General features: G+C 31.9%; 2 protein-coding genes across 3 annotated transcripts; one reads left to right on the forward strand and one right to left on the reverse strand.

The window, feature by feature from the left end:
* Positions 1 to 749: 749 nt before the first annotated feature.
* On the reverse strand, positions 750 to 9181 carry LOC132626131 (uncharacterized). Its single transcript, XM_060340884.1, has 5 exons — positions 8461 to 9181; positions 4563 to 4797; positions 3261 to 3619; positions 2056 to 2351; positions 750 to 1252 (listed from the first exon to the last, which is right to left on the reverse strand). Exons 1-4 carry the CDS (start codon positions 9016 to 9018, stop codon positions 2058 to 2060), a joined length of 1446 nt encoding a protein of 481 aa, XP_060196867.1. The 5' UTR covers positions 9019 to 9181; the 3' UTR covers positions 750 to 1252; positions 2056 to 2057.
* Positions 9182 to 14900: 5719 nt separating this feature from the next.
* LOC132626132 (uncharacterized) lies at positions 14901 to 18918 on the forward strand. Of its 2 annotated transcripts, none has more exons than XM_060340886.1 (3): positions 14901 to 15439; positions 15780 to 15906; positions 18520 to 18918. In XM_060340886.1, the coding sequence occupies exons 1-3, from the start codon at positions 15410 to 15412 to the stop codon at positions 18648 to 18650; spliced, it is 288 nt and encodes a 95-aa protein (XP_060196869.1). In that variant the 5' UTR covers positions 14901 to 15409; the 3' UTR covers positions 18651 to 18918. The 2 variants fall into 2 exon arrangements, with proteins under 2 accessions (XP_060196869.1, XP_060196868.1); XM_060340885.1 differs by having other exon boundaries at positions 18524 to 18918.
* The last annotated feature ends 869 nt before the right edge of the window (positions 18919 to 19787 follow it).

Genomic DNA, 19787 nt, shown 5'->3' on the forward strand with positions numbered 1-19787 from the left:
AGAATTTTGAAATTAATTAAAGTTATAGCTATTAAGTCTTTTCTTATTTGAAAAAGGTAAAACTCCTAATATGTAGGACTTTGGAAGTTAACTAGATCATTACATATAATATACTTTTAGGAATTAGTCTTGGTTAAGAGAGTACCTTACAGGTAGATGATAATTCAGGAAGTGATGTCTGCGCATCCCACGAATACAAATACTTACTACTATTCCTTAATAACCGAGGGAAGTTTTCTTTTGGGTCCAAAACCAAGGGAAGTTTTAATAAAAAAGATGTTCACATCTACATGAGCAGGGTGAAGACAATTTTTAATATACCACAAAATTTTCATTACCAGCAATTCGGGTTGTAAAACTTAATGTTTTCTTTTTTCAGTATTGATTTTGGAAATGTAAATTATGCATAAAAATAGATCGATACAGATTTGAACTACTAAATTTAGCCTTTTTCGCTTTTAAGGGAAGTAGTTTTAATATCCTCGAAATCAAATCTTTATTAGAGAAGAGGAACCAAGTTAGCCAAAGTATATAGTACTATATACAAGCCAGCGTTGGATAAGAAAATATCCTGATAACGAAGTAACGAACACTTTCCCTCTTTAATGGGACTTATGCAATGCAAATACGGATTAGTCAGAGCTCTGAAATAGATATTGTACACTCGGGTTGAAACCAAAAACAAAATATTGGATAAGATGCTTTTCAAGGTTTTTGGAGGACACAAGTTTGGCATGTATGCAATCCCATAAAGGCAATCCAGAGGAAGTGCTAAATTCAATCTCAATGATAAAGAATTTACAATCAAACTTATATCCAAGGAACAAACAAATAGGAGACTCTAGCTGCAAAATTCAGTTCAAGAAACAATGTCACCCCTTTGGGAAGGGTGGAAAAATTAAAAGAATGAGATACATACCAAACTAACTATACTAGTACTGACCACTACCTTTGTTTTATAATCTCTCATCACAAAACAATATATGCCTTATAAATATGAGGACTGAATAGTGACCACTACCGAGATGGCCTTGTGGTCAACTTCTATTCTTCTTGTTGGAGGGTTCTTCCGGATCTCAACCTACTCAATATCTGAGAGAAGATAGGCTTTTGGCGGCCGCAGAGACAGCAGATAACACAACTACATGGACTGAAATAATAGAAATATGATGTTCTGTAACACCATTTGAACTATAGTGCCATCTAAATTGCTATACATCGACATTCGCTGCATTTGCAAAAGCTCCAGGTACTGATACACGAAAACGACAAGTTTAGAGAAACGTAAAAAAGATCAATGGTAATATAATCAGCAACATGAAGCACATGCACAATAAAGATGAAAACAGATATCAGAGTGAATGAAATGGAGATCCTAAACTACTAAGTTCTGAATTCAAACATCACTCTAATAGCATGCACAGGGGAAGGAAAGTAAAAACAGGCTGCTCATAAGGAGCATGTAGAAGGAAGAAGGCTCGTTAAAAAAGAATTGTCATCGTTAAGTGACAAAACAAAGCGTCTATCATAAAACTTGATCTTGATGCCACAAATTGACAATGTTTCGTTGCATAATAGCTTAAACTTAGGTATACACTTTAACTATTGACCTCATTGACTCTTGTAACATCCGTGTGACAACAGAAGGCAAATTGACATGCCACACACTAATTATCTGAAAAGTTTAAACTGTTAGAAGCACACTTTAATTTACTTAATTTGTCTCCTGACATGACATACCTAAACAAAGTTGGACATCATTTACCTACTATTTCTTCCAGCGGGTTAATCCAAAAACTAGCATACTCTATATTTACACAACATTTCCCAACTCCAGAGTAATCAAGCAGCTCTAATAGCTTACATATTTTTAAGTCATTAGCTAAATGGTAATAGCATCTGTCAAGACTCAGATATTCTTCATTCAAGAATCTCAGACCCCTAAAACTTAGCATTTTCCGACATGATGGATAACAGAGAGGGATCTTAAATTTTAGTAAAGGTGTTTAATAAATTTTACAAAAGGAACCAATTCAAGACAAGTAAAAATCTCACCTTTAGATGAAGCCGGATGGTACAACAACAACATCCATATTTGCATTGTTGGGAGGAAGCTGCAAATGAAGAGGGTAAAGCTTCCCATTCAAAGAACTCTTTGTACACACAGTGATGTCCTCGAGCCCGGTTTCTTCTTCCAATGTCTTCTTCAGCTCCTCAACACTATTTCCCTTAAAAGGTATGCAAAACCCTTCAACTCCCTCATTGATTTCTCCATATTCATTAGCAATGTGATAATAAATCAGCCTCCCATATCCAAACTTCATTAATGAACTAGCCAAAAACTCATCTGACTGCCAAGAGAAAGGGATGTTTCAATACCATAACAAAATAGAGAACTCCAAACTCTCCTAAAATAATTAATATGTACAAATGAAATAGAATGGATATTGAATGTCACTAGGAGGAAACAAAGGAGATACTCGTAATGATATCTACCAAAGTTGAGTGGCAATTTGGTTAAAAAAACTGTCTAGCGACTTCTGGTGGTACTTGAGCAAAGTCGAGTTATTTTGTTTGTTACAAAAAATAGTTCAACAATCTTGGTGCAATAAAATAGAATTTGAATAACCATCCTTGGAATCACCTCGCACTTTTCACTTATCAAGAGTCAATTTGACTTAGTTTCCATAGCTAAATTTGATTAAATCGATTCGTTTTATTCAGATTTACAGGAAACTTGCTCTAAGTTGTAAGTCTCCTATTATCAAAATGGTGATAAAAACTCATTTTAAATGTTGGTCAAAGCATTTGAGATAGAGAATACAACATACTCGCTCCAAACCAATATACATGATACATTTTCTTTATTAGTCTGTTCCAAAAAATGACACACTTATAAATTTGGAAATAATTAATTTTATACTTACCATTTTACCATTAATAAGAAGCTCGTACAATCACACAAAAGCTATGGCATATTCAAAGCCACAAGTTTTATAGAAACATACCCAATGTAACCCACAAAGTGAGGTCTGGAGAGGGTAGAGTGTACACAGACCTTAGCCCTACCTTGGCCGGACAAATACTATGACATGCTTAATACCGTAAGTGTCAAAAGTCTCTTATTTCTATTCTAAACTCTGTACCGATTCAAACTTATGTCACATAAATTGAAATGAACGGACTAATAAACAGTAATCACCATAATATAAATGAATTTCAACTCCAAAAAAAAAAAAATTGCAATTAAACAATAATACCTCTTGTCTAGAAAAGCTTGCTGGTAAGCTTGCTGGTGATGCAGAGTAACCAGTATATGAGGGTGAACTAGATTCAGAATCTTCATGATAAACCAAAGGAGGAGGATCCTTAGGAACAGGTGAATGAACCAAGATTTCAACAACATCAACATGCCACAAAATCCAATCTTGAGTAGAAGTCCTATGTGGGATATTGTGTGTCACTGAGTTTCTCCAAGGTGGAATACTATCATTAGCCCTTAAGAACTGTCCATACTTTGTCCTAAGCTTCACTTGGTTCCCTTCTCTAATTGGTTCCCATTCTACAGAAGAATCAAGCCTCTGTGGCAGAGTTTGCAGAACTTTCCTCCCTGTCATACCTGTTGGGATCAAAATAACATGACATCAGTGGCAAGCTAACAATTACAAAACTTGAACGACGTTACTATACTAAAAGAGGCATAATACTAAATGGTCCAAATATATTTAGGTAACAGGGGAGTATTTTTGCACGAAATAGTATAACAGAGGAAAAAATTGATCATTTTTGCATAGTAAAAGGGGCAAATTTGACCCTGTAAATATGGTCAATTAAGCTGCATATGGAAAAATAATATAAAAGAAAATATAAAACTATGAGACAATCTCCACTCTTTTAATGACTACATTATAGATGTTATTGTTTTATTATACTCCATTCTTTCTTTTAACTGCTGTCGCTTCAGCTCTTTTCACGCCCATTAAAGAAAAACAACAAATAGTATTAGGACCCGTTTGGCCATAAGAATTTTTCACCTTTTTCCGGAAAACATTTTTATTTTATTTGAAAAACAACGTTTAGCCATGGAAATTCCAACTTCAAGTTTACAAATACAACTTGAAGTTGTATTTGGAACTTAAAAAACACCAAAAACCTTATTTTCACTTTCAGTACATTCAAACGACCAAATATTCTTTGCAAAAAGTATAACCAAACATAACTCCATCTTCAACTCCAACTTCAAAATTCCAAATAAAGTGAAAAATATTTCGTTTTCATGGCCAAACGCCTACTAAGTTTGTTAAATATTGTTCATACTTCCTTTATGCTTCTTTAATGTTAAAGGTATAACTGGAAACAATTGTCCAACTTTAGTCTTGAATTGTAAAGTGAATTATTTTGGGACATTTTTTTTTATAGCTAAAACAACAGTTAGAATGGGATGGAGGGAGTATAACGGAAAGATAACTCAATCTATACAAGTCCAAAGCTTTTTCTTGAAAAAAAAAATAGTAAAAGAATAGTAATAAGGTAAGAAAATCAAGACATAAACTTGAACATACCTAAGAGAAATCTCTGGTTTGAAGCTGTGAGGTACTTGCCATAACGACTTTTGAGACGAATGGTGTTGTTTTTTTCAACAAATTCAACTGTCCAAGTTGCATTTTTGGAAGCTCCATCACGATCTTGAATTACTGTTTCTTCATCTTCTTCTGCTAATAAATACTTCTCATGATAGCTTTTTAGCCTTACTGCTTTTGCCTTGTAAAATAGGTCCATATGTTCTGGTTTCTTGGTCTGTCAAGACAAAAAAACAAAAGATTTAGAAAGTTTTTTGTGTTTAGAGGATTATAAGAGAGTTGGAAAATGGTGGGGTGATGTTAGTTTTTGGTTTAGAGTTGTATATTTATTTATAGAGCAAGTGATAAAAGATTATTGATTGGTGTTTGAATAATTCAACTCTGTCAGAGTGTATCTAGAAAAGATAATGAACAAGAAGTTAAAGAAATATTTTTTGATTGCTTTTGTCTTTGAGAGGATTTTATGAGAGTTTTGAAAGTGGTGACAAATGGGTCGACGTTAATGTTTGTTTTTAGAGTTGTATGTGGTATATACAAAGAAAGTGATAGAAAAAGATTTATGGGCGGTTTGGTAGTTGGTTTGGAGGTGAGTTAAGTTATGATATTAAATAATATATAATATTTGGTAGTTAATTAGGAGATACGTTATTTATGTATAAATTAATATTATTTTGTAATTTGGAAAAACGCTAATACATATATAAGTTATGAGGAAATTTATGTATTATTTTATGCAGATAAAAGCTGGAATAACTAATCCTAACATAACTAATTTTTGCATGAAATCATAGATAGATAATAAATTCCCTCAGAATTAAACTCTGTATTTTTAATACGCGCGTAACTCTAATCAAGCTACCAAACGACCCCTTATTGTTGGTGTTTGAATAATTGAAGGGAATTGAGAATTGTACAATTTGTCAATTTGACAGGCGGCGCCAGCCATTGGATTGTAAGTTAAGCATGTGTGACACGGATCATTTAAACTGTTTATTGTAAGGTATTCATGTGACTAAATAAAGGCTTTTATTAGTTGTCGTGTTTTTGTTTTGGGACCTTATGGCAGGCGGGAAAATGGACACCATTAAGCTACACAAAATAATTGGTACTGTAGTTCTTTAAAATTTAGGACAGAAACAATTGACCATTCCGCCAATTGTTATTTTTCAAGAATAGGAAAAAAAACAAAAAAAACTATAAAAAAGTTGTGGTTGGTTGGAAGGGTTTTACAAAATGAATTTGCAAAATAGGCTTTTGAGTTTTTGAAAAAGAATGCTTATTCTTTTTTTTTAAAAAAAACTTTTTTTGCTTTACAAACCAGCTCAAACAATACTTTTTGAAACTCAAAGGGAAAGTTATACATTTGGCTGGACTATTAAAATAATTACATTCGCTAGCGAAATATATATATAAAAAATTGTATAAATATGCATATTATTTTTTATATATAAAAAATATACATTTGTCGACTATTATTTTGGTGAGCGGCTATATGGTGTAGTTATCCCAAGCTCAAAAGCAGAGTTTGCAAATTTAATTTTTGGAATACCTTTTTTTTTTTTTAAACTCAATGAACACTTTTTCCAAAAAAGAAAAAAAAACGTACTAATAAATTTAACTTGCAAACTCTAAAACAGATTGACAACCTTAAGGTTGAGCCATCTTTGTTGAACAAGGACAAAAAGGAAAAAAGAAAGTTGAAAAACACAGTAGTTTACCCCAAGCTTAAGGCTTCTAATAATAAAAAAAATGTGAAGCAAGAAAATTACAAACCAGCTGAAACAATAATTTTTGAAAAACTCAAAGGGACAGTTATACATTATTTGACTGGACAGTAAAAAATAATTATATTCGCTAGTGAAATATACAAAGAAAATACACTGTTGTGTATAAAATAAGCATGTTAATTTTTATATATAAAAAATATACATTTGTGACTATTATTTTAGTGAACGACTACACAGTGTAGTTATCGCAAACTCAAAAACTGAATTTGCACATTCAATATTTTTGGAATACTAACAAATGCTAATTTTTTATTTTTTTTACACAAATGAACACTTCTTAAAAATAACGTAATAAATTTAATTTGCAAACTCTAAAACAGAGTAACAACCTTAATATTGTGGAACCGTCTGAATAAGGACAAAAAGGGTAAAGGAAAGTTGAAAAAAAAAACTTGCTTTACCACAAGCTTAAGGTTTCTAATGATAAAATGTGAAAGGATAAGATATTAGCAGCCCTAATGTCAAACAGCTGACTCAGAGTCAAGGGTTTGACCTTCCACCTCATCAAAAATGGTCAGTCCTGTACTCCATAAATATTGTTGGTGGTCTACAATAGACCTATTATTTTACACGTTAACAATTTTGTATTAATGGAAGAAAGAGTCAACAATTTTATCTTAATCGAAGAACTAACTAACCTCTTGCTTCTAGTAGATTTCAAATTTTAGAAGAAGAGATAAAAGGAAAAAAGAAAGGACTTTTAGAAAGGTCACTCTCATTTTAATTTGAAAATTCTAAAGCTCTATAATCTAGTTAAAAGATCTAATATGATGGGTGTGAAAAAGCAGAGGAGTTAGAGCCTATTTGTATTCACTTATTTTAGGTGCTTTTACCTCAAAATAGCTTTAAAATGGAGTATTTGTATTTTTTGGATAAGACAAATATTTTTAAGCACTTATTTTATGTCAAAATAACAAAAATAAGTCAAAAGTTATGAGTTATGTTTATAAGTCATAAGTTGTAAGTTCATCCAAAAAGACTTCTAAAAATGTTACTTATTACATAATTTTATGCTTTGTGCAATGACAGTCTAAAAAATTATGTGCACAATTGTATTGCTTATAATTAGTAAATTTTACGTAAATCGTATACCTGACATTAATTCATATCTCATGGAGATAATAAATATTTTATTTTAATTTGTTAAAGTGTACTGATAATAAATTTGGTGTATATAACTTTAACCTAACTAATCCTAACTTTGTTGCTATTTGTTCATTTCGTGCTAGTGACTATTTGCTATATTCGTCTTCAATTATGTTGTATGGACAGAAACAAACATGCGTGTGTGAATCATACTATATAGGTTACCTTTTCAAGTTCTACCAAGCCAATAAAAAGAAGAGTATTATACGCCAATATGCTGGTGACGTGATCGATTTTCTAATTATCATTTTATAGTATTTTATATTACATGCACGTTATCATAAATTCATTGCGGTTCCTTGTCACGTTGGAAAAGAAAAGTGATTTCTTCCTATTCGCCTCTTGCTACTAATAAACAAGACAATATTTCCTCCTATTCAAAAAGAGTATTCATTTAGCAATTTGCACATTTTTTAAGAAAATAGTATTAACTTTTAAGCAGAAATATATAATTTGATTAAACTATCTCTAATTAAATAGATATTGAATTTGGTCACTTAACACTTAATAAGGGCAAATCTGAAAAAATATAGTTAATTCTTTCTTAATTGGGTAGGTGAACACTCTTTTTAACCCAAAAAATAAAGGCTATGTGGCCACTCTTTTTGAATCAATTCTTTTTTATCGTTTTTGTCTCAATGTATGTGACACAATTCGAGAGGCTAACTTTTTAATTTTGATTGTATAAAATTTATATATTTGGAGACTATGTAAAAAATACTATAAGTCACAAATAAATGATAATTCAAAATACATATAAGACAAAAAATCACGGTAAAAAAATAATCTGGTTTGCCTTCAAATTCGAAAGGTGTCATATAAATTAAAACGGATGGAGTATCATGATAGTGATTTATGATAAAGTCGTGGCAATTATTCTTTTTATTTTTTTGACCTTTATGGATTATTTTTACTGTCAATAAGTTGACATGATTAAGAAAACATACCACAACTATTCTTGGTGAAGAAGACAAGCTTGAACGTGTTGACATGGCCGGAGATCCAATTTCCAAGCCGGAAAATCCATCGGAAATACTCGAAACCATCGATACATCAACAGTTTCCACGTCCCACAAAATCCAATTATGTGTAGAAGCAGGACTATCATGTGTAACAGAATTCCTCCACGGTGGCATACCTCCATTAGCACGTAAAAATGTACCACCAAATGCCTTTAACTTCACTTGAAATCCATCCCGTATTGGTTCCCATTCGATAGAATTCAAGTAATCTTTCGCATAGTTGTCAGGCAAATTTTGTACGACTTTATTACCCGTCATGCCTAGTAAAAATGGCTCATCAGAAGCCATAAGGTATTTGCCACTATGACAATTTTTGAGTCGTATAAGGTGGCTGTTTTCATCAACAAACTCAACTAGCCACCACGATTTTCGACTAGTCGAAGAGCGGCTCTGGCGGGTGGTTTCTTGATCATCATCGGCTACTAGGTACTTGTCAAGATGGCTCTTGAATCTTACTACCTTGGCTTTGTGGAATATATCCATATTATAGTGAAGTACTTTAATTTGTTAGCAAAGAGAGAAGAAGTAAACCAAGTGATGTAACTTAGATAGGGCGAAAGATGATATTTGTTTGATAGTTTCTTGTATTGTTGCCAAAATGATTAAGATCGATGGATAGAAGAAGACGATATATATCTTTGATTTTTCTTTTTAAGGTAGAATATATGTTAAAATACAACTTGTGGGTGTGATGTTATATATAGTAGTACTAGTGATTTCTGTTTGTTACCGCCTGAACGGTTACGTGGAACGATTTCGTTAGTAGTTTGTACTTAAAAGAATGACTTATTTTATATTTGGAAACGTTTAATACAAACTTCGTACTTTATCCTTAATAAGAATAATACTATGAATAACCCAATATCGAATACTGATAGTAATCAGTAAACAAAGATTATCCTGTGCTTCTAGATATGTTGAATGCTTGTATAGCCACATAAGTGTAATGCTATTTTACATTTAACAAAAAGGACAGCTCGATGTACAAAACATTTCGCATTAGCAGAGTCAACCGGATTAGAGTCGCACCTCAAGCTGTGTGATGTCATTTTATAGATTTTAAATTTTTTGTTGTTTATTTAAATTCTGTATTGAGTCAATTATATCACATAAATTGAAACGGACAGAATATTTTGTATATGAATCATAGGTCATGTGAGCTGGGGCCAAAAGGGTGGAAAATGTGGATTTTTGTGAGAATAAAGAATAAGAAGAAGGAAGACTTATTCTACTTTTTCTATTTATTGTTGTTTTTATATCATTGGAAGGAAGACTATAGAAGTGAAATTGTTGATCAATTAGTTGATTGATGAAATTTCAAGGAGGCTATCGTTGTCAAGATCACGTAGTAATAAAGGGGCCAAATGATGTAATTGTTAACGCGTAATTAAGTCTTAAAATGGTCCCCATGTTTGCCTTTTTATTCACGGAATCTGAAATTTCCATGCAATTGTACCTTAATTAAGAAGGTATATTTGGTTGGAATATGATACTGCAAAAATACTTATTCATGTATATCGTGTTTATACTAAGTAAATTATACTCCATTAATTTATCATTATTAAGTGAAAAAATGAGGTGGGATTACATATAAATTAATCATGATTAAATAATAAGTTAATATGCCAAAATACTCGTATTATGCATTTATTGGTTGGTTTAAACACGTATGCTCGCTAGCTTTTTCGGCGTTGTAAATAGTTTTCATTTCCAGATATTTACTACGTATTTCAGTGTTTCTGCAGATCTTTATTTGTATTTTGAAAATTTTCTAAAAATGTATTTTTTTGGTAAACATAATTAATCGAGTTGATTTGTCAAATCAGACCTTAATTTCTGAAAATCAAATGAACATTAAAAATGAAAAACAGAAAACAAAATGAGGTTAAGAAAATCTATCCTCTCTTGACTAAAGTCAATGAAGGGTTCTCACCGAACCCCAAATTGTTTTGTAACGTATTTTGTTAGTGATGATATATTTAAATGTTTTTTTTTCGTTTTTTTTTTAGGTATAGTAAAATGTTTCATATTTATGACCCTCTATATATGTTGTCTAAAATTTTTGTACTAGAAATACGAGTTACTTACAAATAGTAGGTGTATGTTATGAATAAATTAAGTGGATGATCATGTGGGCCACCACTACTACTGTAGCAAGCTTGCCTTTGCAAGTCACTGCATTTTAAGGCCTTATATATAGTCATGTATAATTGATGGAACATACACAATTCAGAATAGAAAGAAAAGCAGTACTAGTACACTTGCTTCTTATGCTCTCTCTCTCTTTGTTTTGAAACTTTATTTTCATTACACTATTTTTATTTTATAATACATTATCAGCACGAGTATCGTGGATTAAAAGTAAAAATACTATGCATAAAATCATTTGAGGAAAAGGTTTGAATAAGTAATTCTCCTTTGCTCACATTCAAGATCTGGATTATTTATCATTGTCTCTGTTTTATTCAGACTTGGCTACAGAGGTTTTATATGTGGTCATTTAAATTTGATATATCCACATTTCTTAAGAGTAAGACACCTATTCTGTTAATCTCATCACATATATTGATAGTCTTATCCTGTTTGTTGCAGCGTTACTGCCACTAGGACAGTTCGGTAAGTGGGGTTTTGGGTGTCCCCTTGATACATCTAGGGGTGTTCATGGTTCGGTTTGAATCGGTTATTGATTAAAACCAAAACCGAACCATTTTAGTCGGTTTTTAAATGTCTAAAACCATAACCAAACCAAATAAAATAATAACCGCCGGTTTAGTTATTGTCGGTTTGGTTCGATTTTTCGATTTATGACTAGCAGCTATGAGACTTATCAGTAAAACATTAAAAAGTTGAAAAAGACATATCCTTTTTTTTTTTGTTTAAACGATAACTTTTATTTATAGTTTAAGGTGGAACAAACATTATAGAAACATTTTCACTATTAGTGATAGTGTAATACTCAAGTTACCCAAAGTTGCTAAACTATTACATATAGAGCTAAAAACTAACTTAGTAGTGGCTGCACCATTTTGCCATCTTAATACACATACCTGGAAATAAAGTAGAGCATAGGAGCTTTTAGTTGTTGTTACAAACATACATATTAATTAAACATAAAGACTACCTAAACTTAAAATGAAAATATATGAAATAAAAAAATTTGTATAATGATCCCAAACTTTAGGGCAGTACTTGCATTTTGCCCTCAATTCTCCTATTTTATTAAAAAAACTTTGTGTAATGATCTCAAACTTCAGATGTTTTTCTATCATTATCCCCAAGGCTAGGGTCTCGACTACAAGGAGTTGTTCTTTTCTGCTTTTTATGAGGATTACCCACGGAAGAAGTATTAGGGCATTACCATGTGCTTGAGTTGCAGCAAATGCTGATGTTATTGAAGTATCTTCTATAGGAACCTCCAAATCTACAACCTCTGTTCTTGTCATATGAAAAATATTAGAAGTTTAGGACTCATTCAGACAAAAAAAAGAAAAGAAAAAAGAAAGGTATAAATTCTAAAAGAAAAAAAGAAACAGCCTAAAATCAAATGGCTGACAAAGAAAGGCTAAAAATTTAAGTTAAAGACATTAGACTCTAACCTGAGCTTCTGTTAGTAGGTTTACACTTAACACTTAAAAGAGTTAAAACACTTAAAGACATGGACTTGGACATATTCTTAAAAATATGGGTCTTAAACAATTATGTGAAATAAGTAGACTAAAAATCAAATTAATGATTAAAAGGTATAAACTATTTATAATTATTTATGAAAAACTATATTATACATATAAATAATAATAAAATTTATGTATATAATTTATCGGTTTGGTTCAGTTATTTATTCGGTTATTTTTTAAAAGAACCATAACCAAACCAAATATTATCTGTTTTTTAAATTTAAAACCAAATCAAGTGTCGATTTTTTCATTCGGTTTGGTTTTGGTTTTAACCAAAACCGTGAATAGCCCTAGATACATCCTTGGTATAACATCTGGTAACATATCTGATGTCTGGATAAATTGTTATTGGATTGCATTATATTGACAGGTAGTGCAGCAAAGGTATTCATATTAACCAATACTTTTTGTAGCTGGACTATTTAATTCAGTTTAATTTTCTACAAGATCTGGATACTAATACATGAATTTTATTATTGTGATACTAATTTATGATCCACTTGAACTCTAAGAGTTTTTTTTAAAAAATGTTCGACCACAAAAATGGCTATATTTTATATGTCCTATTAAAGATTAATTCACTTATGCAAACAATCACAAAGTGTGAATATTTTTAAAGGCTCAAGGGTGAGTTTCATTGCACTTTGGCCTATTGAGGGTAAGACGGTGGATTCAAATCTCATCACACCAAAATGGTAAGATATCGGGTTAGAGTACCTTTGCATCATGGCATTAAGCTGTTGGTTTGAGTCCCAACACACTAAGGATTGAGAAAATCAGGGTACACGTGGTATAATCACCTTAGCGAGTATGTATTGCAAGAAGGGTACAAAAGTGACCCAATTTGCCCTTATGTTTCTATAAAGAGGTATGGATCTAAAGGTGCTATAATTATTGTGTATGACTGGAATATTATTTGGTACTCTTAAGAGTTTTCAAAAACAGTAGATATCTACTGAATGGTTTAAGATGAATGGCTTCAGAAAGACAATTTTCTTGGGCCTATAAATTAATCATTTGACAAATAGAAAATTTGTCTATCAGTCAAGTTACACATAAAAAAATAATGATTCCATTGAATACCCAGTGGTTGTGAAATCGCTTGATATAAACAAAAAAAATCATTTATACCTCATGAAAATGATGGAATATTTTAGTGCACCAGGTATACGTATATATCTTGCTAATGGTATGATTATGAAATAACTTATTATATTAATGTATAGGCAAAATATAACTCCTACACAAATAAAATGTGAAGGAAATAAAATATTGATATGAATTTTGTTTATTCTAACAGATATTGTCAAGATTTTGTTGTCTATACAAATGCAGGATATTTTTATGATCTACATGAAGCTTGTACGATCTCAGTCAATCATTTATATACACGTGGGTGTACGTCTTCCATATTATGTTATTCGATAAGACAGTTAATATTTGTCACTTGGGCAAGCCACTAAAAAATTCTAGTGACTCTGATGGAAGCAGAGAATAACTCAACACATTTAGGAAGGAACTATGGTCTCTCCTTGAAGACAAAGATTCCAACAATATTGAAAGCTAAGCTGATGGAGACAGAACAAACACTTTCACCAAAATTCTTTTTCACACATGATCTTCAACAAAATGGTGAAATTGATGTTCAACAAATTCGGTCAAAGTGATAATTTGGCAAATTTATTTACTAAAGGGTTGCCAACATCAATATTCAAGAAATTGATCGGCATGATTGGAATATGTCCTCACCGAGATACAAAATGATGCTCCTATCAGGGGAGTAAAATACGCTCTGCACTCTTTTTTCCTTAACCAAGGTTTTGTCTCACTTAGGGGTGGGCATGGTATGGTATGGTATGGTACGGTATTTGAAACTTCGGTACGGTAATTTCGGTTTCTAAAAATACTATACCATTACCATACCAAATTAATTCGACATGGTTCTGTATTTTAAAGTCGGTTTCGGTATTTTACGGTACGGTAAAATCGGTACCATAGTTTGTCCGACTTTGACTTACATATACTCATATCACAGAGAATTATGACTTCCGCTACTTAAGAAACGTCCCAATTATTATATACTAAACACCTTACACATGTAAAAATATTCAAAATAAAGTACAAGCAATCCCATTCGTAAATCAATTACATAAAAAAGACATTTAAATCAAGATAGAGTAGTCAAAGTTCCAACGTTTAAACAATTAGTTTTCTAATAATATTAGTTTATATATTTGTTAGTATTATAATACTAAGATATATGAATTGTGTATGTAATTATATACTTCGGTATGGTATTTGGTATTTCGGTATTTTCTTTATGAATACCGAATACCGTATCGAATACCAAATTTTTTAAAAATGCATATCAAATACCGTACCAAATACCATAATACCGAAACCGCGGTATAAAAAGTTTCGATTTTGATATGGTAATCGGTATCTACCATACCATGCCCATCTCACTAGGTTTTCCTGGTAAGGTTTTTAATGAGGCAGCAAGCAATGCGTATTAGGAATAACTTGTATATTTTTTGTTCACTAAAATTTTATCTTTTACACGAACATTCAAGGGGGAGTGTTATGAATAAATTAAGTGGATGACCATGTGGGCCACCACTACTACTGTAGCAAGTTTGCCTTTGCAAGTCACTACATTTTAAGGCCTTATATATAGCCATGTATAATTGATGGAACATACACAATTCAGAATAGAAAGAAAAGTAGTACTACTACACTTGCTTCTTATGCTCTCTCTCTCTTCGTTTTGAAACTTTATTTTCATTACACTGTTTTTATTTTATAACAGTGTAATAGTTTTCTTTCATCATTGTTGAATTTTATCGTTTTGTTTGACTTTTTATTTGGTTAAACTTCAAGATGTGAGTCCTTCAATTTCCTTAGCAATTTGATAGCTTTTTCACTTTTTGCACAATGACAAGAAGTTGATTGTCTTTCAAAATAGGAGAGAGGGGTGTTGACAAATTAGTTTACTTTGACAATTGCTGTGCTTTTAGAGTGGGATCCAGGATTTGAAGATGACAGGGCTACTACTAGAGGGGATGCATATAGTCGAAGCTGTGTCACGCGAGACCGACACTGCTTTGTCGATAAGTATTGTTAAACACATATAAAACTCAACGTACTTGGACAAATATTATTAAACGAGAAAAATTGACACAGTTCATTGTGTGGTTTTGATGGTCCTAAACCTCATTTTGCACATTGAGGTTCCAAATTCAATACTATATATATGAAATTTCTTCTGACGTTTGTTAATGGGTGCACGTGTCCCCCCCCCCCCCCCCACCACGGTTTTCACGTGGGTCCGCCCAGTGGCGGAGCCACGTTAGCTCCAAGGGGTTCATCCTCGACAAAAAATTACAGTGTATTTTTCAAGTTAAAATTATTTTATTATGTATATATAGTAGATGCTCAACCCCCTGACTTCTTCGTGTATTTACCTTTTAAAATTTTTGAACCCCTAGATGAAAATCCTAGCTCCGCCACTGGGTCCGCCTCTGACTAGCTGCTAGTAATTTCATTCTTATAAAATATTTACTTTTCCAGATATATTCTCCAGAAGGATTTGAAAAGTCGGCATATATTTCTCCAGATGGGCAGAATTTTCCTATTTGGCACAAAAAAGGGAGCAAAGAGAGGAAGTTTAGCAGTGAAATAAAGATGGGTGTGTTAGGTTAGTGCATATATTATTAGATGTGTGATTACATACAGCTTCATATTAAGCTCTATCCTAGAAATTGGGATATATTAATATTAGTGATAACAACATGCCTGGTTGAATTTTCTGTTACCATGCAACAAATTGATAAAGAGCATAATGATGAATAGGCTGTTTGACCAAATTTTTAAAATCATCTTATTTTGAAAAATATTTTTTTTAAAGGCTTTTCAAAAAAATATTTTTGGCGAAAACAGTTTGTGTTTGGCCAATTAAGTTAAAAAAATACTTTTGAGCAACAATTAGTGTTTGACCAAGCTTTTAAATGTGCTTCTGAGTGTATTTTTTCAAAAGTGTTTTTGCTTTTGGGCAAAAGCTACTTTTTTTAGCCTTTGAAAACTGTTTTTGCTACTCTCCAGAAACACTTATTTTCTCCTAAAAGCTTGATCAAACACCTCACTTTTTAAAAATAAACACTTATTGGAAAACATAAGCATTTTTTGAAAAAAATAAGCTTGGTCAAACATACTATTAGTCGTTTCAATACCTTTTAATCTTGGCCCACTCTATGGGTGGTTTGTTCGATATTTTACATGGAGCGAAGTAAATCACCCAAAAATTGCTACTTCTTTGGTCATAATTTATGTGGTGGTATCAGATTGAGAATGATTTAATTTTTTATTTAAATTGTGTTTAAAATTAAGCCATAAATATTTATGTCAATAAATAATCTCATTAAAAATAAAATAAGCATTGGAGCAACCTTCTATTATTACTAGATCTTATCTCCTATGATTAGTGTTTATCTCTTGTGCTTATCCTTTGATTTAGATAGACATCTAGCGTAATATGTTACATGTTAGTCTATAGTCATCTCTTAGTTTTAGTAGTGTTTTGATTTGAACAAGTTTCCCAGTACAATTAGTATTCTTCAGAAAATTTAGTATTTAAACTCCTCTTGATATTCAATATGACATACAGTTTTCATCATCACTCAAAAGTCTATAATGTAAATTTTAAGTTTCTAAATAAAAAAGTATGATATTATCTTGTAGATAAATTAAAAAGGAAAGTACGACACATAAATTAAGACGTAAGAAGTATGTCCTATGTATACATGGGTCGCTTATAGTGAAGGTAATATTTTTAGATATATAATCCTTATTTTCACAGTGGATCCAAACATCTGATTCATCATTTGGCTTAACCCACTACCGCTTCAAGTTATGTGTGCGGGGCGAAAAGCTAAGTACTAAATAGAGTTACGGATACATTTCGGAATCCACTCTTTCAATTAAAAAAATATGACATTAAATTCTGGATCCACCATTGTCAATAACATAATGCTCTTGCTAGTTTGCACTAGCAGCTTGTTTTTGGGCCTGCAGTAAGCTATAAATCTCAACAAGTTTATCTGGACTCAAAATGACACCCTTGACAACTTTCTCTGACAAGAACCTCTCAGCCCAACCAGCCAATCCTGGTGTTTGGGCTTCGTATATTAAATTGAGGCCCAACATCATCTCCATTGCCCTTATCCACCCTAAGAAGCAGCCCAAAGTAATGTCAACATAACCAATATTGTCTCCACCAAAGAAATCTTTCCCTTTGCTACACTTGACAAATGCCTCTTCTAGTAGGCACAACCCTTCTATGATTTTCTGTAATGCTTCTTCCTTTTCATCCTTTCCTACTGCCTCTCTCACTTCCAAACATAAATGGGAACCACTGATAATTGACCATGCATTTCTTGTTGTTAGCTTAAAGTTATCTCAAACATCAAGAAATAAATAAGGCATAATAATAGAAAAAAGTTTTCTAGAGGCGATACCAATTGGCTGGAATTAAGTTTAGAGAGTGTTTCGCTAAGCTTATAAGTTAGACAAACTAGCTTATAAACACTTTTTAGCTTATCTGCGCATTTGATAAACATAATAAAAAAAAAACGCATGTAAACTCAAGGTCTTATAAGCCAAAATTGGTCAAAACCCATAAGTTGGTCACCTTAAGCTTATAGTTTCACGATTTATAAACACTTTTGGTTTGACCAAACCTTTTATGATATTATCCCTAATGTTTTTTGTATTCTTTTCTATGTTTGTTATTCGTCCCCTTTTATATAAAATACTTTAAATCAATAAATCTATATTTTTCATAAATAGATTTAAGATTAGTTAGTCCTTTTAATATTAAAAGTGCTTATCAACAACTCTTTTACCAAACACGCTTATTGCGTATTATCAGTTTCAACACTTCTATTCAAACACGTAACTGCTTATTTATAAAATTAGTTTCAATCAAAAATTATTTTTCAGCACTTCATGCTTATCAACTATTTTTAATTAGCTAACTCAAACAGGCTCTCTGTCATGTAAGTACGTTAACTGTGAGCCCCATGTTTTGCTAAGAGTCCTTAAATAGTTTTACCTAAGATTTATATGCTAGTAGTAAATAACATAGAAAACGTCTAGTTCTATAAAACTAATTATCATCATGACTACCATCATCATCATTGACATTATGACACGAGTTTAAATTGAGTAATATAGACTCTGAAGATTCATATAATTCATGATTTCAACTTGTTTGGAACTAAGGCATAGTTATTTTACCTTGTTTTCTACATAGGCAGCCCAAAATCTAGCAATGGCACGGTCATGGGGATCAGAAGGGAGAATGGATGGGCCATTAGTCCATGTCTCATCAATATATTGGACAATTACAAGGGACTCACAAATAGGCTTATCATCATGGATTAGAACTGGGATTTTCTTATGGACATGGTTGGATTTAAGGAGAAGCTCACTTTTGTTGATGATATCCTCTGTAATAAACTCATAGTCCACAGACTTTATGTTGAGGGCTATTTCAACTCGATTTACAAATGGACTTGGATGTGTACCAAGAACCTTAATGCTACTTCCTGCCATATTGCTCAATTCAATTCTTCTTAATGACTGTGATTGTATATTGTAATGAAACATACAAATGTGTAAGTGTACTTATTAAGATTGGACAACTTTGGGATCCTCACATGTTATCGATAAATATCCTTAGGTAATTTAACGTATGATTAATACTAGGTTGACTTTGATAAAGACAAGAAGGCAGATTGTCCTATATCTTTGTCAACTTGCAAATAGCATATGACCTGTAAGTCCTGTGGTGTCAGACAGATACAAGGTAGAAGATGTTATCAACTTTGATTTTAAAAAACGGATCAAAATGAGAAAAAAAGACACATACAAAGAACGAGGGGGGATATCAGTAACAATTATCACCTTGATAATAATGACAACACACATGTCACGAACTATGCAACACAAAATTTTCACTTGGAAAATGTTAAAGTGTACAGTATTTGATTGAGAAACTGAGTTGTTGTATCCTTATATGATGTTTGAGCTAACTTTTAAAATGGAGTTAGTCCCACAGTTCTTTTTTTTTTTTCTTTACAAAAAAACAAAAGGGCTAAATCCTTTATTATAGTGCAAGATTGATAAATATGTTTCACTCAGAACAACCTTGTTTTGGCTGGAAACATGTTATGCATATTCTTTTACAGAAAAAAGACTATATTTCAGAGGAGTGCCAAACAGACTCTGACTGCTACTTTCATTATGGAGGTTGAGTTTGTTTCTTATTTTGAGACTACCTCACATGGTGTAAGGTTGAAGATCTAGTTTTATTTTTGGGTTCAAAATTGTCGACTCGATCTCTAAGTCATTGAGGATATATTATGATAATTCAGTTGTTATCTTTATGGCTAAGAATAAAATAAGTAGGAGTTGAAGCAAGCATATCAACATTAAGTATCCAGCCAGAAGAGAACGCATTAAAGATAAGATAGTGATCATTGAACATAGCACTGAACTAATGTTAACTGATCCTTTGAC

Source organism: Lycium barbarum, chromosome 2 (assembly GCF_019175385.1).
Source record: "Lycium barbarum isolate Lr01 chromosome 2, ASM1917538v2, whole genome shotgun sequence".
Classification (NCBI taxonomy): Eukaryota; Viridiplantae; Streptophyta; class Magnoliopsida; order Solanales; family Solanaceae; genus Lycium; species Lycium barbarum.

Bases quoted from the DNA above. Each gene is read 5' to 3' on its own strand.
- LOC132626131 (XM_060340884.1), bottom strand. From the start codon at position 9,018: ATGGATATATTCCACAAAGCCAAGGTAGTAAGATTCAAGAGCCATCTT. The intron at 3,620-4,562 runs GTATGTTCAAGT...TGATCCCAACAG, and splicing joins AAACCAGAGATTTCTCTTAG to GTATGACAGGGAGGAAAGTT. The intron at 2,352-3,260 runs GTATTATTGTTT...TTCTCTTGGCAG, and splicing joins CAAGCTTTTCTAGACAAGAG to TCAGATGAGTTTTTGGCTAG.
- LOC132626132 (XM_060340885.1), top strand. From the start codon at position 15,410: ATGGTCCTAAACCTCATTTTGCACATTGAG. The intron at 15,440-15,779 runs GTTCCAAATTCA...TTACTTTTCCAG, and splicing joins ACCTCATTTTGCACATTGAG to ATATATTCTCCAGAAGGATT. The intron at 15,907-18,523 runs GTTAGTGCATAT...CTACATAGGCAG, and splicing joins AATAAAGATGGGTGTGTTAG to CCCAAAATCTAGCAATGGCA.